Genomic DNA, 26,116 nt, shown 5'->3' with positions numbered 1-26,116 from the left:
GTAAGAGACATTGACCCCCAGATTAATTACATTTCATCTGCACAATTTCAGCTTTTGTTCAGCTCCCAGCAGAATATGAAATTGCATGCCTGAAGCCTGAAAATCCAACAAGCTCAGAATTTAAGCCACTTAATTCTAAATATTTGCAATCTATCATGGAGGTGATGCAACAGAATATGACAGAAGGTACATCTGTCATGAAAGACAAGTGTAATTCCTTTGTAATTAGGTCCTGGATTTCCTCACCTCCAGACTACAATCAGTGAGGATTGGTCAGAACATCTCCTCCACCATCTCCATCAGTACCTGAGAACCAGGGGGCTTCATTCTTAGCCACCCCCCCCCCAACCCGTACTTTACACTTATGACTGCGTGACTCGGTATGACAATAACACTATCTACAAATTTGCTGACGATACCACTGAAGTGGGTTGTATAAAAATGGGTGACGGATCAGCATATAGGAGGGAGATTGTAAACTTGGCTGAATGCTGAGCCAATACAACCTCGCACTCAACGTCACCAAAACTAAGGAGCTGATTATTGACTAGAGGAAGAGAAAATCAGAGGAAAATAATCTAGTGATCATTGAGGGATCAGAGGTGGAGAGGGTGAGCAAATTTAAGTTCTTGGGAGTCGCTAACTCAGAGGATCTTGCCTGGACCCAACACACTAAAGACTTCATGAAGAAAGCATGTCAGCACCTCTACTTCCTCCGGAGTTTGCAGATGTTTGGTATGACAACAGAAACCCTGGCAAATTTCCTCTGATGCATGATGGACTGGTATGGGGACACCAATACCCCTGAGTGTAAAGCCCTGCAAAAGATAGTGAACACAGCCCAGGACATTGCAGGCAAAACCCTCCCCACCATTGAGAACATCTACAGGGAGCACTGCTGTTGGAGAGTAGCTGTAATCTTCAAGGATCCACACTACCCAGAACATACTCTGTTCTCTCTGCTACCATCAGGAAAGAGATAAAGGTTCCACAAGACTTGCATCACCAGGTTCAGGAACAACTGCTCCCCCTCCACCATCAGACTCCTCAACAACAAACTCAATCAGGGGCTCATTTAAGGACTCCTACTTTTGCACTTTACTGTTTTTTTTCCCTCTCTTTTTTTGCAGAGTATTTACATTTATTTATTTGCTTATGTGCATACATTGTGCCACTTTTTTTTTTGCCCTACCAATAAGTGGTAATTCTGCCTCACCCACAGGAAAAAAGATCTTTCTACTCTGACAATAAATATGAAATCTGAAAGGACTCTGTCTCCATAGAGAAAGTGTGAAGACCATCCCATGAATACTGCAATGGGAAGATGTATCTGCATGGGAAGATTGGTTGGGGTAAGTTTGTTAGCTCCTTCATCAATTGTCAGTCCAGCAGTGATGCTCTTTAGGGGTTTTACTGACAGCATTTAATAAGTGTACAGGCAAACACTTAAATGGCTTCAACATAGATAAGTTTTTGGACCAAGCACTGGAAGACTGGTGCCCATTGATCCATGTGAATGAGGTGGGCTTAATAGTCTACTTCTATGGTGTACAACTCTATGTTCAGCAGTGATATCAGTGAGAATGTCTTTGTGATAGACATTGTAGTCCCAAGTGCTTTGTGCTCAGTGCACCTTTGGAAATGTTTTCTCCATTGATGTGTATTTATGTAGCATAAATGAAGGACGGTAACTAATAATCCTGAGAGATTTTGTTGCCCGTTTGACTTGTTTCCATGATGTTCTCGTGACCAAAGTCAACATTGTGGCCTCCACAGGCCACACATTCATGACTCAATCTCATTGTTCCACCTCTACTGAGTCTGTCCTGCTGGTGGTACAGGAGATACCTGATGTTCCTCCAGAGGAATTAGGAATGTTGCTGAAAGGAATGATTCTAGAAGAATACATTAGGTTGTTCATTGACTGAACAAGAGGTACCATACATGGAGAGAAAAGGTCAACATATTGAGTCAGGACCCTTTCCAATGACTCAAGACTAAAACATCCACTAAGTGTCTCCAGCTCAATATTTCAGCACCTGCAATTCATATGTTTTGCTTGTTCATTGTCGATGCTGTTGGACAGGTCTCTTAACTTTGGCTTATTTTCCAATATGTTCACAAGGAGTACCCTGCAGGGTTTGCTGGGTTGGATGCTCCTTTGTTCTGTCTCTATACTCTTCAGTCAATCCAACTTTATAATTCGGTTTTGTCAAGCAGTTTTAATGCAACCAAAATAATTGCTGTAGTTCTCTCTCTCAGGCAATAGATTTTTTTCCCAGAAGGATACTGGTCAACCAAGTGACATTTTTCAATAATCCAACAATGTGCTGCAAAGGTGATTTCAAATAATTCAATTGACAGGTCTTAAATTCCTCCACTACCTTGATGGGATTTGGATATCTGTCTCTGAATCTTTTCTCCATGATTCTGCATTGCTAAATCTGCAACAAAACATCAAATTGCTATTCCCCATGGTGCCCTCTTTAAGATTATATGAGGGAATTGAGAAAAAAAAATCAGGCAATATTTTGTGACAAGGGAATCCTTTTTGACTAGTTTATTGCAGTTCATTTACATTTTCAGAAGTCATTTCATAAAGTGTTGCATTAAAGTTTATTTCAGAAAACAGATGGCATAGAAGGTAATGTATTGATGTATTTTGAAAACTGGCTAGATAATGGCACACAGAGTAGACATAAATGGATTAGCAGGATATAATGAGTGCTGTGCTGTTAGAATCAATGCAGGATTTTCAACTATTTAAAATTAGAAAAATAACTCAGATGAGAACACTAAAACAAACATAAGTTGTGAAGAGAACATGGAACATAATAAGAAAAAATAAATAGGTGAAGTAATGGGTAAGGATTGAGCAAGTGGATTAATGCATGAAAAATGCAAAATGTTACTTTTAGAGAAAAAAATATTGAGAAAGTATAATATACGGATTAACCATTAGGCTGTGTAGGCTGAAGTCTAGAAGCCCGGAGGGTAAGAGAGCCCGAGCCCCTAGGCTTTAGCCAACTCAGTAAAGGGTAACTTGGTTTTGGTTTATCATTTCAAACTTCTGCGCGGGTGAAGCCAGTGTCTGTGGGCCAGAGTCGGCGTCATGGCGTTGGCGGGTTTCTGGGAGTTGGCGGTGGCAGCATGAAGATTAATCTTCCACCTTCCCACCAAACTATTAGATTTTTAATGTCTAATTTGGTTGGAAAGATGTCGATTGAATTAAAGCAGTTCACCCAGGGCATCCAAATGCAGTTAATTTAGTGGCACTCTTGTGGGTACCGCTGAGGTGGGCTCTCAGTTAATCACCCAGTGGCACCCAGCAACTTCACCAGACTGATTGGAATGCCACTAACTTTCTCCGGGCACTCTGGTGAGCTGCTATAGTTCAACCCCCACTGCCCAATCCTCCACTTTCCCACCACCAATCTATTAGATTTTAAAACATCCAATTCAGTCAGAGAGATATTAAACATCTAATAGTTTGGTGGTGGGAAAGTCAGACTGCAGGGGCTGGTGGGTCTGCTGGAATAACAAGGAAGAGTTTAGGAGCCCCCCACCCTCCCCCCCTCCCACCGTCCCACAAGTCCTGACAAGCATGACACAACTCGACAGCAGCACAGGTACTGAAAAATCTATACCCCAAGTTGCACTAGAATAACATTATACATAGTAGTGCAGTGTAGTCATACTAGTCACTCAATCGAGGCTCTCACCTTGCAGTTGCAGAAGTACCATGTTCACCCAATCAGCAGTGGGGTCTTGGTCCCATCTATCAATTCAGGTTCCACCAGTTCTAATGCTACTTGTCAATCAATGTTCGCATTTGTAAAAGCACATGCAAGTCTGCCTCCTGCAGCAGAGATTGGTTAATGCAGCGCCAGCGACGTTCACGGAAAAGTCGGGGATAACCGATTCAATTAACCCTGGACTCTCTGCCACAGGAGTGGAGTAAGTGATCACTTTAATTTATTCATACTGTTTAAATGATGAACAACAGACATGTTTCTGGAAATTGTACCCAGAGTTTGCAAATTGCAATGGTTGCTGTAAATGGTTAAAAGGTGGGGCAGCTGGCTGTGGCTGGTACATGTCACGGGGATGTTGTGCAGCAGAGAGCTGAACAGGGACCAGACAAACTGCCCCAAATGCAGCCCTGGGTCAGAGCCCGGCGATGAGGTCCCTGCCAATAGCCAACAACAAAGCACCCCACTACCGGCCCAACCTTTCCCCTCCTCATCCACCCCCCTCCACTGGGGTATTGCCACCCAGCCCATCAATTCTATTCTGCATTGCCGAGCACAGTGTACACCCCACCCCCCCAACCCCCACCAAGTACATACCTGGTAGATAAATTTAGAGCAAGATCAGGAGGGATCTTACTAACGTTTAGCCTAGGGTCCCAGATGATCCACCACTAACAATATGTAAAAAGTGAAAGATTTCAGTGTTCTAAGATGCAGAATTATCTGGGTGATTTGGTGCGTGATTCGGAAAAAAATGTATGCATAGCAAGTAATTAGAAACAGACAGAATATTCTTGTTTATTGTGAGGGGAAGTCAGTACAAAAGTGGAGGAGTGACTCAACAATTACATATGGCATTGTTGAAATCACATCTGGAGACAGTGTACAGTCCTGGTCTCTGAAAGGAAAGAAATTGGATTGCTCACTATCTAATGAGAAATTGAATTGGCTGGATTTGAGTTCACTGAAGTTTAGGAGATTGTGTGGACTTCATATAAACATGAAAACGTATAGAGAGGTTTTTATAATATGAATGTGGAGAGAATGTTTCCTCTTTTGTGAGAAACAAGGTTTTGCCCATTTAAAATGGAGTTGAGAGGAAATTTATTCGCTGGGAGAATGTTGAGTCTTTGTAACATAAAAGGTAGTGGCTGCAGCATCTTTGAATAATTTTTAAGGTAGGGGTTGTGATAGTACAGGTCTATCACCAATTTACATAGTGTATATAGTTACTGTACCTAGACTGTGCTTACAGCGATTGGCTGAGAGCTAAGCCACTCCTATTGTCTGGGCCTTAAAGGGTTGTGTCCCTAGCCAGGTCGGATCATTCCGGACTGGTCGGCCACCTGTGAAGAGCTCCGGTCTTTTGCTAATAAAAGCCTTGGTTTGGATCAACAAGTCTTTGGTTCTTTCGACGAGCTCTACAGGGGTACATATTTGAGAAGCAATTGAGGAAATGTTACCTCCAGAAGACAAGGCTACAGAATCATGCATATAAAATCAGCCATTGTGGCGGCCCCTTGCAGCCCCCTCAGGGTGCCCCACAAAATGAAGGACGAACGCAATGATCCAGCAGGTTGCATGAGGCCCACAGCCCTCCAATTGGCCACAACTAAAGGAGCATCAAGGGATGCGGATCGCAAATGAATCAATCAGCACTGAGGGGGCTTTGACCTCGCCCCTCAGCTTGAGAATGAAAGCAGGGCTGTGAGCCCAATAAAGCTGTCAGTGTTAACTACACCCGACTGGGGTTTGTGTCGTTCTTTCTGGGAACAGCATGTTCTTTCTGAGCTAACCTGCATACAGTGATAACCACTCCTGTGCTATATGCTCCGCAGAGCCATAGCTTGTAGCAGCCAGCTACACCATCATCTTATAAATTGATACATTGGTATGAGCAGCGCTGTGACCTGCTCCTGTGCTGAAATTCCTTGTTGTTTATCCCTTTTCCTTTGATTCCTCATTAGTTTCTCACAATGAGTTCCTTTCAAAAGCCTAATTTTTTTCAGCAAATCACTCTTAAAATTTTAATATCTTAAAATCACATTGGATCCGTTGAACAATAGTATTAAGAAAGTTAAAGGAAAGAAACTACATGCCATTGAATGAATTGCCAAAATTCATTCATCAACACATTTTGCCAGATTTTTGTTTCATCATAGTGTGGTTGGTGTTGGCTCTCAAGGAGACGCTGACATTGTTAAGTATAGGGTCATGTGATTGACCACATTCTGTGTGGCAGCAGTTCTGTGTAGAAGATTTCCAATTTATCTGGAGGAGTTATACAGAATGTCCAACCATGTCCAGGAAACCATTATACTCACAGTATACCTATTCCCTCCTGTTTAAGACAGTCCCAACAGAGGAAAATTATTCTGTCTGATCTAACCCTTCACAGATGTGTACCCCTGAATCAAATCAACTCTCATCTCCTGGATAAAGAAAGCTAGCATATCAAATCTTGCATTGTAACTAAAATGATCCTATCCATGCAACATCTTCTGCACCCTCTTCAGATCAATCAAATCCTTTCCTCAAGAGTGGTGGCCAGAATAGCATACTATACTCCATGTATAGACGATGCCGCTTTAGTTGCCCATTCAGAGCCAGCTCTTCAGCGCTTGACGTCCTGTTTTGCGGAAACTGCCAAAATGTTTGGCCTGGAAGTCAGCCTGAAGAAAACTGAGGTCCTCCATCAGCCAGCTCCCCACCATGACTACCAGCCCCCCCACATCTCCATCGGACACACAAAACTTAAAACGGTCAACCAGTTTACCTATCTCGGCTGCACCATTTCATCAGATGCAAGGATCGACAACGAGATAGACAACAGACTCGCCAAGGCAAATAGCGCCTTTGGAAGACTACACAAAAGAGTCTGGAAAAACAACCAACTGAAAAACCTCACAAAGATAAGCGTATACAGAGCCGTTGTCATACCCACACTCCTGTTCGGCTCCGAATCATGGGTCCTCTACCGGCATCACCTACGGCTCCTAGAACGCTTCCACCAGCGTTGTCTCTGCTCCATCCTCAACATTCATTGGAGCGCTTTCATCCCTAACGTCGAAGTACTCGAGATGGCAGAGGCCGACAGCATCGAGTCCATGCTGCTGAAGATCCAGCTGCGCTGGGTGGGTCACGTCTCCAGAATGGAGGACCATCGCCTTCCCAAGATCGTGTTATATGGCGAGCTCTCCACTGGCCACCGTGACAGAGGTGCACCAAAGAAGAGGTACAAGGACTGCCTAAAGAAATCTCTTGGTGCCTGCCACATTGACCACCGCCAGTGGGCTGATATCGCCTCAAACCGTGCATCTTGGCGCCTCACAGTTTGGCGGGCAGCAACCTCCTTTGAAGAAGACCGCAGAGCCCACCTCACTGACAAAAGGCAAAGGAGGAAAAACCCAATACCCAACCTTAACCCACCAATTTTTCCCTGCAACCGTGTCTGCCTGTCCTGCATCGGACTTGTCAGCCACAAACGAGCCTGCAGCTGACGTGGACTTTTACCCCCTCCATAAATCTTCGTCCGCGAAGCCAAGCCAAAGAAGAAGAACTCCATGTGTGCTATACAATGACATTCCTGCTCAAATGTTTGATGCCATGGCAGTTGAAGACAGGCACCCATGTGCTTTCTTCACCAGTCTTCAGCTGCTCTGCCACTTTCAAAGATTAATACATTTGAAATCAGAAATTAGCAAAATACTGTTCACAGCAGAATACTTTTCTGTGCTGGGGACGGGAAGGAGGGGGGGGGGGTGGTGGGTTAGGGAATTAAATTTCTGAACATTTATATAGATTCCTCAATTTTCTGGATGGGATGTACTTTGGAAATGGGTCAGAGGAGGTTCACCAGATTGATTTCAGAAATGAGGGGTTTAGTTTATGAAGAGAAATTGAGAAGGCTGGACTATACTCATTGGAGTTTAGAAGAATAAAGAGGATCTGATAGAAATACAAAAAATAATTAAAGGAATCGACAGAAAAGCAGGGAGGCTGTTTTTGTGAGTGGGTGATAGAAGTTAGGGACAAAGCCTTAAGATTCAGGGGAGTAGATTTAAGAAAGAGATGAGGAGGAACTTTTTCTCCCTTAGTAATGTATTAAATTCTCTCCCCAAAGAAGCAAAAGAGGTAGCTTCAGTAAATGCATTTAAAGCATAGATGGATAGATTTTTGAATAATAGGGGAATTTAACAAAATAGGGAATGGGCAAAAAATTAGAGTTTGAGTCCACAGCCAGATCTGCCACTGAGCCAGGTCGGTGGGCCTGATGGACTGTTCCTGTTGCCACTTCACATGTCCTTGTTCTCAGTTCAACAGTTCTGTGAGATTACCTTCAACTGAAAATAATTCAGCATCACCTTTTCATGGATAATTGGGGATGTCAATAAATGATTTTGTTTCAAGATGGTTAAAATTAATGATGGTCAAAAGAAATTCTGACTCCACATAGGTATGGCTACAGTTGAAGCAGAGAGTTAAGGAAAACAAAATCATTTCAAACAAAGTAGAAATAAAACACAAAGCAACCGAAAATATACCAGCTTTTGTGAATAACAGCTTAACACTTTCTGATACTCCACTATAAAGTCCATTGCTTCAGGCTCACTGTTTTAAAACAGAACTCACATAAAACACACTTCTGTTGCCATTGTCTTCATCCCAATACTTTTTAATGTCCACAAAACAGCCTCACAACCAAAATACAATTTCATCATTCATTAGCTAATGTATGAAAAGAGCTATATTTCTCCTAAAAATGATAGAGGCTTCAACCTATTGTAAAAACCTATACCATTATTTTTTTTTAATATCTCTGAAGCCTCTGGAGGTGTAAAATGCTCTGGAAAAAAAAATCATCCAATAGTTGTGAATCTACAAACTTCGATGAGTGCATTCAAATGTTAGTCAACTCTTTGTAATTGATAGGACACATTATTAAACTCATTCCTCTGCTGCATTGATGGCATTAAGTTGTTAATTTCACTTCAGGAATTAGAAGGAAATTTGTTTAGTCATAAAAGAAGCAACAATGGCGCCTTCAGAATGAAATTAGAGACTAATTTGCATTTGGTAGAGAGAACATTCTGCATGAAAATCATGGTATTTCTATCTTTGTAGACTTAAATTTAATCAAAACCAAGGTCTCTTAGGAATGATGTTAATAACCAATAAATATTTTTTTAAAATCAGCAAGGGGTTAAAATATACCAAGTGCTTTGTGACATAAAATAATCCCAGTTCAAGATTTTTAAGAGCATTGAACTGTTTATCGCATTGGCAAAGTTAAAATATCATATTATTCATTTTCTGTCTTTTACACTCACCTGGATGAGTAGTCTAGCTTTGTGTTTCTTGCTGTACATCCGTGGAGTGAATCCAACAGTAATTAGGGTCCCATTTGAGCCAAGTGGAAGCAATTCACCCATCTGAGGTGATACCTCAAATTCTGGATCACTACAAGGTAGGAAGTGTGCTGTGAATGGTATAGGATCCCTGAAAGTTAAAGGATATGAAGTCAAAAACTACTTTGAGCATCAATTTCTAGTCTAAAGTCTTCAAGAGCTGATTCCCATGCAGAAGTAGCAAATAATATGGATTTAAAGTGATTGACAAAAGTACTTGAAACCAGAGGAAATATTTATTTGTGAAATGAAATGAAAAATGGTGGAAGTGGATTCATTAAAGTTGAACTAGAATTTTACTTGTAAAAAAGAAATATTTTTGGTTAGTTATTACAGCAAAGGAAAGTACTAATTCTTGACTCTTTCAATAATCTGGTTCAGACATAGTGGGTTGAACGATTTTCCAGACCTGTAATGATCAAAATTAACATTGTAGTTTAGATTTAAAAAGAAACAAATTAAAGTTAAATACATGATGGTTTTCATCCCCATCCCAAAACCCACTCCCTCCCAACTTCCTCCTTCAGAAAAATTATATGTATATATAAGTATATAAAAGAAAAGAAGAAAGAGAAATAAAATGTTTTTGTATTGCATAAGCACAAATATCAGAAGGAAAGATGCCGGAAGAGAAAGGAGAAGGCCTTACCTGCATGAAGAGGCAGGGAGCCGCTATGGAGAGAGGAGCCTGCTCCCCGAGGTTAGTGGAGACCCCGCAGGATCGTAACCTCCCGACAGCGGGACTGCAAAAATGGCTCTCTGAGCCAAACAGAAGTGCGCAACTGCGCACACCAAGGAAAAGGAAAAGACCGACAGGAGGGGGACCCAGCTGTGGAGTGAACTTACACAGCGCGACCAGCTGAGAGATACACAACAGCAGGACTCTCAGCTGGAAGAAGAGGAAAGCATCAGGAAAGGGAATGCTGTGGAAAGCTGTGAGGAGAAGTACCTCCTCCGCTCTCATTTGTTTGTGAAAAAAAGCTTTATCTATATTCTGTCCATCTGTTTTACCTTCTATTTCTCTGTGAAGATCTTGGTCTTCTTCTTCCTCTTCTTCTGTGTCTGTACCTGTGTTTGTGTCTTCTTCTTCTCTTCCTTGTATCTGTGTCTCTTCAGATTTTCCTGATGAGTTGCTTGTATCACTTTGTCAGGCCTTGCTGTTGGTCCTCTCCTTCTGAGCTGCTCATCTGTCGGGCCTCCTGCTGCTGCTCCTCTTGTCGTTCACCCCATCGACTTTCTTTCTTCCCTGGTACTTCACTCCTTCTCCTGCCACCTTCCTCATCTTCCAGCGGAGAGCCCTGGTGTCGGGCGTCCCTCAGCTGGTCATGTCGTGGTTGCCTGCTCCTTGGCTGAGCCCCCCCCCGTCGGTGTTTTTCTTTACCTTAGATTGCACCCTGCTCATGCACGACTCCTCGCGCATGCGCAGTTGCGTACTTTTGTTTGGCTTTGAGAGCCATTTTTGCAGTCCACCGGTCAGGGGGGTCGCGACTCTGCAGGGCCGACACCAACCTCGGAGAATAGGTATTCTTTGCCACCACGGCTCCCTGTTTGTCCAGGTAAGGATTTCTTCTTTCTTTTCCGGTGACTTTTCTTTTTTTTCGCATTGTTTTTACTTTTTCCTTCTTGGGTGCCATCTTCTTTCTCTTCTCTGCAACTTTATCTTTTATTTCTTATATTTTATATTTGTTGAACTTTGTCTTTTCTTTACTTTTTTTTCTTTTTTTCTGGAGAGGGCTGGTTTTACCCTTCCGACCACTACTCCATCAAGTGACTCGTTCAATTGCCTTAATTATTCTTGAAGCCTGCTCCATCTTTAGCTAATACTTTATGTGACCTCTCACCTCGTTCAAAATATCTTTCTTTGTTCTTATTATTGCTTGCTTAGTTCCGCAAGTTTGTAATGTATTATACTGAAGATTTTTATTAATCAACTGCCTACATTTATCTTCGGAAGTACGATTTTGAAGGTCCTTTTCCAAAACTGTAATTTATTTTTTCTAATTGGTTTACCTCTCTCATATATTCCTTTTTAATTTGTAACTGTCTAAATTCCACTTCACCCCGCAGGACTCTTTTTTTAAAAAACAATGGGTGAATATTGTAAACCACTGTTATGTATAATTATCTGGTCAAGCATTCCCATTGGCTGGTTGTACCTGTGAGCCCTCCTCAAAGGCTCCTGGATAAAGGTGACAGTTCCACAGCCCCTGTTACTAAGTGCAGGACAACCAAACAATAGGGATATGTTCTAAGTGAATGAAAGCCTATTGGTTTCTCTACAATAGCCTTTCGAGTGATGTTGCATCAGGAGAAATATTGTAGTTTTCACTGTTCACACACATCTCGTCCCCATTTTGGGTTTCTGCACACAGCCATTTCCAGTACCAGATCAATCAAAAGTCTGCAGGCAAATGCTGATGCAATGAATATTATTGCTGTTTATTCGCTATTGAAAGCAAAATCTTCTCTCTCGTATATTCAGAAATTCATCTGCTACATAAATATATAACTGTAAAAAGTTTTTTTTTCTGTAGCATATTCCAAGAAATCAGAATGTATTACAATACCTTGTCTGGCTTGTAAGTCTAAAGCAAACAGCAGACTCTTTGTTCAGCCCTGCTGTTTCAATATTTATGATGTCGTCTATCTGTGGCTCAATGGCAGTCAGGAGTAATGGGAATTTCCAGACCCCACCTGTAGCAGATTGCACCTTCAAAGTTGCTGGATGGCTGAATTAAAATATAAAATAGTTAAAAATGTAATTACGATATATGGAATACAATCATGATCTAGACATAGTGAGTTCTTAGCTTTTGTGTGTTATTTTAATGAAGGGAAAACATTAACATGCATGAAAAATAAACAATAACATAACTGTATAATGACATTTCAGCACCAATCCACTTCCTGAATCTAATGGTATTATCACCATGACACATGTGAAAGTCAATTGTTCAGACACTAAAACAATACCAAAAATGGTCAATTAATAATAATAAAAAAAACAAGGCACATTCCATGGACTTGAAATGCTTTCTGAAATCTTCAATTTAATCCCAGGAAAGGAAAGGATGCAGAGAGAGGTCACAATGAATTCATAGCACCAAACAAAAATGGTAGAATTAAAGACCTTGAAATGAAGTGCTCATTTGATTCTTTCCTCAATTTGATCAAATGTAAAAGATGGCTGTGAATGAAAATTAGAAAGTTCCTTCATTTACACTTGGTTTGACTTGGTGCAAATCATTTTTAAAAATAGTAATTGATGCAGATGGTTTCAATCAGCACAGAGCTGTGGGAGAGCTCGGTTGTTTCAAAATCATATTTTTAGTTATCACTTTCTCGGAGTGATGTAACACCACATTTTAAGTGAATTTGCACTTCATGGTTAGGCCAAAGTTCCACATCAATTTGTCACAATATTATAAATATGATTATAAATATCAAAAAGGTCACTGGTGCTCAATGAGACAGATGTCTCAGGATGGCTGAGGGACATTACATTTTTAAAAGAATTGTTCTCCAGGTATAATTAATTTTCAATATTTTTCTGCAGAACTTCAGTGATTGCAGTTAATTTTGTTATCAGATATAAATTATTTTTCATTGAAATTCGTTTGAATATTTACCCATTTTGGAATCACATTATTTCAGACTTTAGCTTGAACCTAATACTAATTACTCCAAACATAAACTAGAAGAAATTAATGTTTTAACTTCAAGAGTAAGTCCAGAGATATACTTTCAGCCACAAAATACTGCCAAACACCAATGAATAAATGATGTTTATATTGAGGATAGTTAGGAATCAACTTTTACTTTCAATCAATTCATCAAAAGTTGGAAGTCAATTTCAAAGATAGAATCTCCATTGTCAACAGCTGGACTCAAGATAGATATTGATAAGGCAACTTATGATTGTTAAGCAAAGGTCTCAAGGAGACCAGATTATTTTTGTGAGAATACTGCAGGCCCTCCAGAATTTATACAGAACTTTGATGGTTTTTTTCAAATCTTTAGATCCAGAAATTGATTGGAATTCGCATGGATAAAACCTGAAGAAGTCCTAACTAATACTGAATCCTATCATATTAAAAGAGCCTTCTGATGAAAAAAATGTCAAGGACTTCAAGAATTCACAGTCATGTTGAAACATAGCCAACCGGATGTCACATTTCATGTGGATGTGAGACAATAGCTTTCTATTGGAAGCTTTGAACATATTAACACAAAGTGCCATACATTTAAAATCTCTCCCATCTGCATTTTGATACAATTCTTGCTTGTCATTGAAATTTGCTCCACTTTTTTTTTACACATATTGACTCATAGAACATAACTCTACAGCACAGTAAAGGCCCTTCGGCTCTTGATTTTCTGCGACCCATGTATACCTTAAAAAAATACTAAACTCACCCTACCCCATTACCTTCTACTTTTATTTCATCCATGTGGCTGTCTAAGAGTCTCTTAAATGCCCCCAATGTTTCACCCTCCACCACCATGCCTGGCAAGGATTTGCAGGCAACCACGACTCTGTGTAAAAAAACTTGCCTCCCAACCCCCCACCCTTTAACTTTGTACCTATGTCCTCTGGTGTTTGCAGTTCCTGCACATGGGAAACAGGGGCTGACTGTCTATGCCTCTCATAATCTTGTTGACCTCTATCAAGTCTCCACTCAAAAGAGGAGAAGTCTCAAAGAGAAAAGTCCCATCTTTGCTAACCTTGCCTCATAAAACTTGTTTTCCAATCTAGGCAACATCCTGATAAATCTCTTCTGCACCCTCTCCATAGCTTCCACATCTTTCCTATAATGAGATGACCAGAAATGAACACTATACTCTAAGTGTGGTCTCACCAGAGGTTTGTAGAGTTGCAACATGACTTCTCTGCTCTTGAACTCAATCCCCCAATTAATGAAAACTAGCATCTATTAGCCTTTTTTAACTATCCCATCAACCTGTGAAGCGACCTTGAGGGATGCATGGATTTGTACCCCAAGGTCCCTCTGTTCATCCACATTTAACTGACCATTAACCCTGTACTCTGCCTTCTGGCTTGTCCTTCCAAAATGCATCACCTCACACTCATCAGGATTGAACTTCATCTGCCATTTTTTTGGTGAACAACGTTCAGCTCCATCCACAACTCCTCCAAACTTCATATCATCTGCAAATATAATGACCTATCCTTCCACCTCTTCATCCAGATCATTTATAAAAATCACAAAAAGCAGGGATCTCAGGACAGATCCTTGCGGCACTCTCCTAGTCACAACCTCCTGGCAGAATACCCTTCCACTACTACTCTCTGCTTTCTTCCTACAAGCCAATTTTTTATCCACACAACCAAGATTCCACTGATCCCATGCCTCATGACTTTTTGGATGAGTGTCACGTGGGGGATCTTGTCAAATGCCTTGCTAAAGTGGGGCGTGGCAAGATGGTGTAGAGTCTAGATGTGCAATCTAGAGCTCTCTGGCCAGACTTTTAAATACCTGTTTTTTAATTTCCAAGTTTAAATTTTTTTAAATTTTAGTTTAAAGTATTAAAGAATTATTATGGCCACTAATGGTAAAAAAGACTAAATCTCAAATTCAAAAGAAAATACATTTTCGAAGTGTTGAAGATTTGGGGCCTAGACGACTTGAAGCAGCCCCAGGCTCAAATTCTTCATTGCCTAAATCCCAAGGATCGCCTGTGGAGGCTGAAAAGGAAATGCATCAGGTAGTATTACAATCTGAAGAAGTCGTTTTTCTTCGCGAATGGATGAGAAGACAACAAGATGCAGGGGAGACCAGCGGCGACTCCCTGAAGAAATTGGAATGCCGTCGCTGGGAGTCCAGACCTGCAGTAATTCTTTTAAAATGCCTTATATTGAATTGCAGCAGGAGCTGCAGTTCTATGTCAGAGAGAGCAGAGCTGAGCTTTACTGAATCACAATTGAAGGCAGCTATTCAAGCTGTTATAAAACCTGGAATGGATTTGTTGACATCTCAAATGAATGAAATGGTTCAAATGAATGCTGGTATGAAGGCACGTGTGAAGAATTTAAAAAATTTCAGACTGCTTTTTTGGACTGTAAACAACAAGTGCCTTCTAACACAGAAAAAATGATGAAGGTGGAAAAATCAATCATAAAATTAGGAGATCGTGAGAAGGAGCTAGAAAGAAAAATAGATTATTTGGAAAATCAAAGCAGAAGGAATAATGTGAAAATTGTTGGTTTGCCAGAAGGTATAGAAAGACAAGATCCTCTTTGTTTTTTTTAAAGACTGGATTCCGCAAATATTAGGGCAAGAATTTTTCCCTGGGGGATTGGCACTGGAAAGAGCCCATAGAGCTTTAAGAAGAATACCCTCAGCTGGTCAACCCCCGAGACTGGTAATAATTTGATGTTTGAGTTATTTGGATAGAGAAGCAATACTTTGACTTGCAGTACAAAATGAGAGACAACGAAAAACCCCATTATTGATTCAGAATAGCAGAGTCTTTTTTAATCCTGATCTGAGTCAAGATGTCATTCAACGTCGACGTCGATTCAATCCAGTTAAAGAAGTTTTGTGGCGTACAGTGTTGAAGGTCTTTTATGGAGACTATCAATTTTGGTTTTTTGAAACTGATTGTGAGGCAATGATTTTTTCTGACTCATTGCCAGATATAAGAGGACAAAAATGTAGTCCACCATTATCTCCTAAACAAAAATTTGGTAGCACTGGAAATGGAAGAAATGGCAGAAATGAGAATGGAAAGAGTCCACCTCCTTCTGAAATGGGATCTTTGAGATTGGAGTCTTTTGGATGAAAAGAAGAATATTCTTACTTTATTACTTCTCTTGCTATTATGATACTTGGATGTTACTGATTGTTTGGTTGGGGAGGGGGAGATTTGCACTAAGTTCTTTACTAGTCATCAGCCACTGGTGGGTGATCCTCAGCCAATTTTTGTTTAGGGGATTACTACCTTTTGGTAGTTTTTATTGGGGGGGGGGATTTTCTTTTTTTATTGTTATTTTTTTAAACTTTTTAATTTGTGATGATTCTTTTTATTGGAGGGCCTATATACGTTGATTTGAGTTTTTATATAAAGATATTATTGGTATTTAGTAATAATAGTAAGTATGTCGAAGTTGAGGTTTGCTACTTTTAATGTTCGAGGATTGAATAGTCTGATTAAACGTAAGCGAGTCTTGGCATATATTAAGAAGATGAAAATTGATATTGCCTTTTTACAAGAAACACATTTGAATGTGAAGGAAAGTGTGAAATTAAAAAGGGATTGGGTTGGGCATGTAGATTCTTCATTTAATTCTAGAGCTAAAGGTGTAGCAATTTTGATATATAAAAATTTATCTTTTGAATTACAATCAATGGAGGAAAAGGCAGGATGTATTCTTAAATTGAATTGTAAGATTTTTAGTGAATTTTAGACTTTACTTAATATTTACGATCCAAATGCAGATGATGAGGTATTTATTTTTGATGCATTTTTATGTTTGGGTCAAGCTAATGATAATATTTTAGTTGTTGATGATTTTAATTGTGTTTTGGAACCTTTATTAGATAAATCTCTGAAGAAAGTTAAAAAATCCAAGATGGCAATCCAGGTCCAAACGTTGATGAAAGATCTTAATTTCGTAGATATTTGGAGACATCTTAATCCAACAGAGAAAGATTTTTCTTTTTATTCATCTAGACATGAATCATTTTCAAGGATTTACTTCTTTTTAGTATCAGCACATTTACAAGGGAAAATACAACAAGCGGAATATAAAAGTAGGGTGATTTCAGATCATTCTCTGTTATATTTTACATATGAAACTTCTGAGAATTTTCAAATAGCTTATTGTTGGAGATTTAATACAATGTTGTTAAAAATACAGAATTTATTGATTTTTTGAAAAAAAAATTAATTATTTTTGAAAGAAAATTATAAATCTGTTCAAAGTAAGTTTGTATTATGGGATGCTATGAAAGCCTATTTGAGAGGACAAATAATTAGTTATACTTCTAAAATAAAATGAATCCCCTTTGGCCACGTGGTGCTCTTCACTGTCTGCCTCTTCCCCTTCCCTCTCAACAGTCACCCAGTTACCTATTTCTTGACCTTTAGGGATGACTGTCTCCCTGAAGCTCCTCTCTATCACTGCCTTTACCTCCCAAATGACCCTGAGTTCATCCAGCTCCAGCTCCCTCACTCAGTCTCCCAGGAGCTGCAGCTGGATGCATCTCTTGCAGGTGTAGTCATTAGGGACAATTGTGCTGTCCAAGATTTCCCACATCCTGCAGTCAGAGCATTCTGCTTCCCTAGCTTGCTGTCTCTAATTTAAATTCAAAGATCTTACCTTATTGGAATCAAGCTCTCCTTCAGTCTCCACTTGTCTCACTCTCCACTGGCCATTCTGCTTAAGCTACCCTTTTGTTCAATTTGTCACCCCCTCCCCCCACCAATAACCACCTGTTTAATCCTTAACTTGCTTTTTAAAGGCAGTCACCCCAAGCTGGCTCCCAACAGTCCCAGCTCTCTCGAGTCCCACACTCCTCCTCTTTCAGTAATGGTCCCAAGATGCCTGTCTTAAAGGTCAATTTGACTGCATCACAGCTAGGAATTTCTGAATAGCTTTTTAAATTTACTAGTTGCCAACAAAATGATTTCCAAATATAGCCATTTTTAAAAAATTCTCCCATTTTTCATAAATATTGCATTCACGGTGATTATCTTATGGTGCCAATTTTAAAATGCATTTACCTCACAGGTTTGGGTGGTGAAAAAACAATATTGAAGGTCATTGTGACGATGCCAGACTGTGTGGCCCATTCCTTTTTCACAAAGCTTATTGCAATTGCAGATGCCAATTCAGCTCTTGCTTTCTCAGTCTCATACAGAATTTCATAAAAAAATTCATCTGCTATGTTTTGTCCTGTTGTATAGAGCAAACAAAAAGATCCTGACATTTTCACATATTTATCAGATCCGACAGCAGAACCTTTACACAGATCTCTGACACTTGTATTTTTAACAGAAGAGCACATACGTATGAATGGATCATCAAATCTGCACAGTAATGATAATTTACTTCATGAACATTGCACTAAGAACATGGACATTCTATCTTAACAGTGAGCAGGTCAAGGGTGTGCCAAGGTCTCTTGCTGTGAAAATTCTTGCCGCCATCGTGCAACATAAATCTGGCACTTTGGTGACAGCAACTATCATCTGCAGTCTAATGTTTGGTTTGACCTCTTTAAAATTATGTTCATCACCAAAGTGGTACTTTCTTTGTAATTGCCTCAAACTTCCATTAAAGTCCCGAATAAATAAAGCAAACTTCCCCTGCAGTGGAACTGCCTGCCCTCTGGGTTTTCTCATGCGCCTGCCATTTTATATTCATGCAACATTCCAAGGACTAAAACAGTGGTTTTCAATCTTTTTCTTTCCACTCACATAACACCTTAAGCAATCCCTTACTAATCGCAGAGCACCTATGGCATAGGGAATACTTAAAGTGATATGTTGCTGTCACTGAAGTGCCAGATTTATGTTGCACGATGGCTGCAAGAATTTTCACAGCAAGAGACCTTGGCACACCCTTGACCTGCTCACTGTTAAGATAGAATGTCGATGTTCTTAATGCAGAACTGCTCCAAAACCTGCAGTAAACATTGGTGGCCTCTTGACATTGGTGAACGGAAGGACAAGGTTTCTGATATTTCCATTTCATCAGGGCAGCACAATTTGTATAGCGGTTAGGCCAATGTTGTTACAGCGCCAGTGATTGAGAGTTGGGTTCGAATCCCACGCAGTCTGTAAGGAGTTTATATGTTCTCCCCATGTCTATGTGGGTTTTCCCCGGTGTCTCAGGTTTCCTCCCACCGTTCAAGACACACTGGGGGTTATAGGTCAACTGGGTGTAATTGGGCCCATGGGCTGAAAGGGCCTGTTACCGTGCTCTATGTATGTATGTATGTCTGCTAATTGTCAAATTAAAACTGCTGTAATTTTCAACAAGACTATGATTGAGCACTGAGATCTGGTAGTATGAGAGGGTGATCACCAGCTTGAAACAAAATCCAAATAAATTCCTTTGTCATCTATTTTAAGAATTGTTTACATAATTAACATTTTAAAATCAGCTAAAATAATGCATAAAGGATTTGGCCAGAATGTGTTCTTTGTTAAAGAATTAATATTACACAGTTTCATGATTATTAAGTTTAGAGTGGAAGTTTCAGCTAAATTCCAATGGTGCTGCATTTTGTAACAGAGCCAATTTAATTCTTCATCAATTCAATCTAAAAGAGCAGGGATCATTAATACAAATATTTATTTTGCTTTATTGAGAAAATGTCTGGCTTCAACTTGGCAATTCCCCATGGTAATGTACTTGAAATCCAGAGTTCAATGTGTGGGAAGTTAGAGATATAGACCCGCATCTCAACAATCTGTGGAACAAAACATTGGGAGTATTCAGGAAATTAATGCTTCAGGAAGATATTACAGAGACTGAAGTCCTTGACAAAAGATCTGAAAGAAATGCTTGAGAAGAATTTCTGAGAACAAAACAAAAACAAAATGTTGGTAACAAGCATTTCATGGGTTCAGATTTCAGAAGACTGGCATCTGAAGCATTCTCTCTTTTTTTAAACCATTAATTCTATCTGTGCTTCTACTGCAAATTAAGAGAGCTGAATTTAGATGAGTAATTACAGGGAGCCTGTAATCAAGCACAATTTATTTGGCATCAAAACCAAGTGTAAAGGCAAATACTCAGCCAACAGTATGCTACTAGGCAAGAATCCTTGAGATTTATTCAAAGAGTATTGTTTAGGATACAACCAGAAGCAGGGAATGAGTTTATTTTGGTCTGTAGCACATATTAATGTTAAATTAAAGAATTGACCTGCAATTGCTGATCTCAAAGACTCTTATATACTTCAAAAGCTAAAAGACAAATTATACCAGTTCTTTCTCTAACCCCTTTTCCACTGGCACATTGTCCCAGGAATTAAAAGGGAATAGACTGGGACAGGGTCCAGTGGAAAAAGAAAACAGAACGCTGGCGTCAAATGACATTATTTCACACCGGGGATTAACCGCCTCTAACTGTACTCATATCCCGCCGTCAGTTTTTTAAAAACTTTATTTATTTGAAGGATCATTAGTAATAATACATTCCATAAAGAAAATTTTATATGAATATATATAAAAACACAATTAAAAAAAAACAAAGAAAAAAAATAATAAAAAAAACCAAAAAGTTAAATCAAATCCCTATCCACCCTCCCATTCCATCAGGCAGCTCTCTTAAGGAGAACCAAAAATATATAAATGGAAAATAAGAATATATAATAAATCAAAATATATCTAAATGCATATATTCCAAATATGGTGACCACTTATTAACAAAAATAGAATAATTATCATGCAGATTATATGTAATTTTTTTCCATTACAATACAAGCTTTCAATTCATTATGCCATCACATTATATTAATCACTATGTACTTGCTACACATTTTCGAGCTACAGACAATGCTAAATATACAAATGCAATTTGAAACATCCAACCCTAATCCCTTTAAAGGAATCATATAACCCATTAAAAAAAATAGATGAATCTAATGGTAACTTAAAGTTATATAATTTTTCCAAAATTAACTTAATTTCATCCCAGAATGGTTGTACATGCACACAGCATGTAAAAAAGTTCCAGTACATATACCACATCTAAAACAAGAGTTCAAATTACTAAAATCATATTTTTTCAATCTCTCTGGGGTTAAATACAACTGATGTAAAAAGTTAAAATTGACCATTTCATACCGCACATTCATCAATTTAGTAACACTATCACAACACATATCTGCCCAGTAGTCTTCAGGAAAAACAGAAGCTAAATCATTTTACCATTTAAGCTTAGACTTCTCCCATTCCGGTTTATCCATATTGTCTTGTAATACTTGGTACACAACAGTAATATAACCCCTTTTTGGTATAGAAGAAATCAAAGACTCGAATTCCATCAATACAGGTAAAATCATCTCTCTACCATACATATTTTTCACCAAAGCTCAAAGTTGATAATAAACAAATAAAGAATTTTCAGCAATATCAAAACGCTCTTTCAATTGATTAAAAGAAAGAAACTGTCCTTTTACAAAACAATCCTGTAACATTTTTATACCCTTAGAATCCCAGTTCTCTAAATGACTATTAAACATTGAAAAAGAAATAAGCTGATTGTTATATAGTGGAGATAAAATCGACAATTTACTTTTTGATCTTAAAATCTTTTTTTAGTCTATAGCTTTAATAGATGTTTTAATATCGGCATATTATATTCCCTCAACAAATTTACATTCCATCAAAATATAAATTGATACACCAGAAATACAAGCCATTTCAACTTTAGCCCAACTCAGTGGTTGGTCCAAATCCATTAGTCTACTAATAAATTTCAACTGAGCTGCTTCATAATAATTTTGAAAATGGGGTAGTTGAAGCCCACCTAACGCATACTTCCAAGTAATTTTATATAATGCTACCCGCGGTAATTTACCTTTCCATAAAAATTCTCTCATGACTTTATTTAAATCCTGAAAAAAACCCTTTGAAAGAGAACATGGTATTGATTGAAATAAATATTGAATACGAGGAAAAAATATTCTTCTTAATACAATTACTCGACCAATTAAAGTTATTGGAAGATCTTTCCACTTAATTAAATCTACTTTAATCTTTTTTAATAAAGGAACATAATTTAACTAATATAAAGATTGATACTCAGTACTTACAATTATTCCTAAATATTTAATTTTATCAGACCATTTCAGTTTTATAATGTTTTTATACTCTGAATAGTCTCCTTCTCATACTGGCAAAATTTCACTCCATATTGTAATAAACATTCCCGCAAATGTGGCAATGATTGTTCTGGGTTTGTTAAATATATCAAAACATAGTCTGCAAATAAATTAATCTTATACTCTTCATCCATAACTCTCATCCCTCTTATCTGTTTATTCTGTCTTATTGTTTGAGCTAACGGTTCAATAGCCAATCCAAACAAGGCTGGTGACAATGGACAGCCTTGTCAAGTTGAACACATCAATTTAAACGATGATGAGACTTGACCATTTGTCACCACCCAGGCAATTGGATTCATATATAAAGTTTTAACCCAACCAATACAAAAAGGGTCAAATTTAAACTTCTCCAATACTTTAAATAAAAAATCCCATTTGAACTTGTCAAAGGCTTTTTCTATGTTAAATGCAACCACCATTGGATGGTTGGGCTGCTGTCGATATGCATTGACCAGACTAATCAATCAAAGAATATTATCTGAAGCATTTATATTTTTAATAAAACCTGTTTGAACAACATGTATCAATTTAGGTAAATACTTGGCAAGTCGATTTGCTCACACTTTTGCTATAATTTTATAATCGACATTCAATAAAGAAATGGGTCTATACAATGACACTTTCAATGGGTCTCTATCTCTTTTCAGGATTACAGTAATTAAAGCACTAGAGCAAGATTCTGGTAACTCATGCTGTTCAGTCGCTTGTTGTAATACCTCTTCAAGCACTGAAGATAAATCTTCATAAAAAGTTTTATAAAATTCCACCGAAAACCCATCATCACCTGGTGACTTCCCATTGGGCATCTCCAACATAGCCGCCTTAATCTCTAATTCTGTAAAGGGAGCTTCCAGATCCATAACATCCTCCTCTTCTAATGCTGGTAATGCTAACTTAGATAAATAAGAATCAATAGAACCACTATCCTGTTTCCCCTCAGAAGAATATTTTTTTTATAAAATGAGTAAAACTGGTCATTAATTTCCTGAGGTTTATAGGTAACTACTGAATTATTTTTTACAGCATTAATAGTCCGTGAAACCTGTTCCATTTTTAACTGGCATGCAAGTACCTTATGTGCCCTCTCACCCAACTCATAATAATAATCTCATAATAAGATTAATTAAATGTTCAAATTGATAAATCTGCAACGTATTAATAACACAATTTCAGTTTTGTCAAAGCCACTTTTTTTTATTTTCTGTCACTTCCTTCTGAAATTCCTTCTCCAATTCATCAATTTGCTTTTCTAATTCTAAACTTTCTGCCATATACTGCTTCTTAACTTTAGTGATATAGCTAATAATCTGTCCTCTTAAGTAAGCTTTTAATGCATCCATAACACAAAACAACTTTCTACTGAATTAGCATTCTCAGACAAAAAGAAAGTCATCTTTAACAAAGGTAACAAACTCTTTTTTTTTCAACAACATTGTGTTAATTTTCCATCTATAAGATGAACGTACCACTTCTGAACTTATAAAAGAAAAAAATAATAAAGAATGATCTGATGTAACCCTGCTTTTATATTCCACTTATAGTACCCTTTCATGTAAATGTACTGACACTAAAAAAAATCTATTCTAGAAAATGAATCATGTCAAGACGAGTAAAAAGAAAAATCCTTCTCTGTAGGATTAACCCTTCTCCAAATATCCAACAAATTTAAATCTTTCATCAAGGCTCCAATTTGTATTGCCATCTTTGATTTCTTTATACTTTTTGGGGATCTATCCAGCAAAGGATCCAAGACACAATTAAAAACTCCAACTAAAATATTTTCATTAGCTTGATTTAATAACAAAAAAGCATCGAAAATAAAACATTCATCATCCACGTTAGGTGCATAAACATTAAGGAAAGTCTAAGATTCAATAAAAAATTTACAATTCACCCTTAAAACCCTTCCAACATTCCCTTCCATAGTTTGCAATTCAAAAGGCAAATTCTTATGAATTAAAATTGCTACATCCCTTGCCTTAGAATTAAATGAAGAAAAAAAAACACATGTCCAACCCAATCTCTCTTCAATTTCAAATGTTCTTTTTCAATGAAATGTGTTTCTTGCAAAAAGGCAATATCAATTTTCATTTTCTTGATATAAGTCAAAATTCGCTTTCACTTAATCGGATTATTTAACCCCTGAACATTAAAAGTTGCAAATTTCAAATTAGACATCCTTATAAACTAACAATATACCTGCCATATTGACACCATTGCCAGTGAGCTGATATCACCTCAAACCATGCATTTTGGCGCCTCACAGTTCAGCGGGAAGCAACCTCCTTTGAAGAAGACCGCAGAGCCCACCTCACTGACAAAAGACAAAGGAGGAAAAACCCAACACCCAACTCCAACCAACCAATTTTCCTTTGCAACCGCTGCAACCGTGTCTGCCTGTCCCGCTTCAGACTTGTCAGCCACAAACGAGCCTGCAGCTGACGTGGACATTACCTCTCCATAAATCTTCATCCGCGAAGCCAAGCCAAAGAAAGAATAATTACTTACTACAAAATATCGCTCCCCTTATAGTAACTTAAAACCACTCTCCCTCCCCTAAATATTTGTTTAAAAGGAAGTATATAAAAAAATTTTAATTATCCCTCCAAAAAAAACTACTCAAAGGTAGTAACGCCCTAAAAAACTAGGTGTGGTAAACCCCACTAGTGGCAGATGACTATCAAAGATTTCAGTGCTATCCACCGACCCCAGCCAGAAATACATCATTCACATCAATACAATCCAGTACTGTAAATATATTCAACCCAATTACTCCATTCCCAATGATTGTTCTGGATCTTTAATGTCAATAAGAATTTGTGTTAAAACTTCTTTCCTTCCATTTTTCCCATTCTGCCCATTTCCATTTCCCCTCTTTTAGGCGACGGTGGCAAAACTCTTCCATGTCCTCGTAAATCCGGTAATGAATTAGCAAAAATTAATGCATCATGATCATTCCCAAAAAATTGAGATCGAAAGTTGCCATAAAAGACTTTTAACACAGCAGGGTATCGAAAAGCAAATTTAAAACCCTTCCACCACAGTACTTCTTCAGCCGAATTAAATTCCCGTTGTTGCCTAATAATTTCCTGACTCAGATCTGCATTAAAAAATGCTCTGTTATTCTGAATTATCATTGGAGATTGACTTTGTCGGGCCTTCTGTACCGCCAACCGTAATATCATTTCTCTGTCCTGATAGTTCAGGCACCGAACTAAGACCGCCCATGGCAGTTGTCCCGGTAATGGTTTCTTTTGTAACGCTCTATGTGCCCTCTCCAATCCTAAACTTTCAAAAAAAAACTCTTTGCCCAACACCTCGGGAATCCAATTCTTGAAAAATTTTATTGGATCAGATCCTTCAATGTCTTCTGGAAGACCCACAATTTTCACATTATTTCTCCGTTTGATTTTCCAATGAATCAATTTTTTTCAGTAAGTCTTTCTTCTGGATTCCCCAATCGAATCTTTCACTTTCTCTATTTTTTCCTTATTACGTTCAACTTGAATTTTACACTCAGTGAAAGCTGTTTCAATTTAAAAAAAATTTTCTTGCACTGTATCCACTGATATAATACTTTTACTGACATCCCTCTTAACTGTAGATATATCTTCAGACATATTAGATATTTTAGTTGTCACATCCATAAATCCTTGAGTCTTTTGTTTAAACATATTGTCCATTTGATAGGCAATCCCTTCCAAGACTGTGCAAACAGACTCCATTCCAGATTCCCGTTCCACATTTTGAGGGCTACCTTCTCTAGACTCCACCCCCAATTGTTCCCGTGAACTGCTCGTTAAAGGTAAGTCTTCCTCTTCTTCCAGCGTTGTTGGTCCCTTCCCGGTGCAACTGCGGGTCTGCACACCCAACGGCGGCATCCCGACCACATCGAGACACTGCCATTCAGGCCCCCCCACAGCCCACAAGCATTCCAGTAGCTCACGGACCCTTGAAGCACCGCGCATGCCTGATAAGGCCAGGGACTGCACAGAGACGGCTTCCGACGTCATTCTGCGCGTCTCTAGCCCACCCGACAGCAGCCCGGGCTCAATGGGTCTTCTCTCAGCCGGGTCGCTTGCGCATCCAA

At 38.6% G+C, this 26,116-nt stretch overlaps 1 protein-coding gene across 5 annotated transcripts in view; it reads right to left on the bottom strand.

Annotated features, from left to right (window-relative positions):
* Positions 1-26,116, bottom strand: part of LOC138738909 (cilia- and flagella-associated protein 47-like) — a 614,550-nt gene that overhangs the window by 46,982 nt on the left and 541,452 nt on the right. For all 5 annotated transcript variants that reach the window (XM_069890090.1, XM_069890088.1, XM_069890089.1 and 2 more), the window contains 3 exons: positions 17,909-18,080; positions 11,728-11,889; positions 9,083-9,251 (listed from right to left, as the gene is read on the bottom strand). In XM_069890090.1, coding sequence (XP_069746191.1) covers positions 9,083-9,251; positions 11,728-11,889; positions 17,909-18,080 — 503 coding nt within the window. The remainder of the gene's footprint in view (positions 1-9,082; positions 9,252-11,727; positions 11,890-17,908; positions 18,081-26,116) is intronic.

The sequence above is a fragment of the Narcine bancroftii genome, chromosome 7 (genome assembly GCF_036971445.1).
Source record: "Narcine bancroftii isolate sNarBan1 chromosome 7, sNarBan1.hap1, whole genome shotgun sequence".
In the NCBI taxonomy this organism is placed as follows: Eukaryota; Metazoa; Chordata; class Chondrichthyes; order Torpediniformes; family Narcinidae; genus Narcine; species Narcine bancroftii.
The sequence above is the reverse complement of the archived record's forward strand: the minus strand, read 5'-3'. Positions and strand labels throughout refer to the sequence as shown.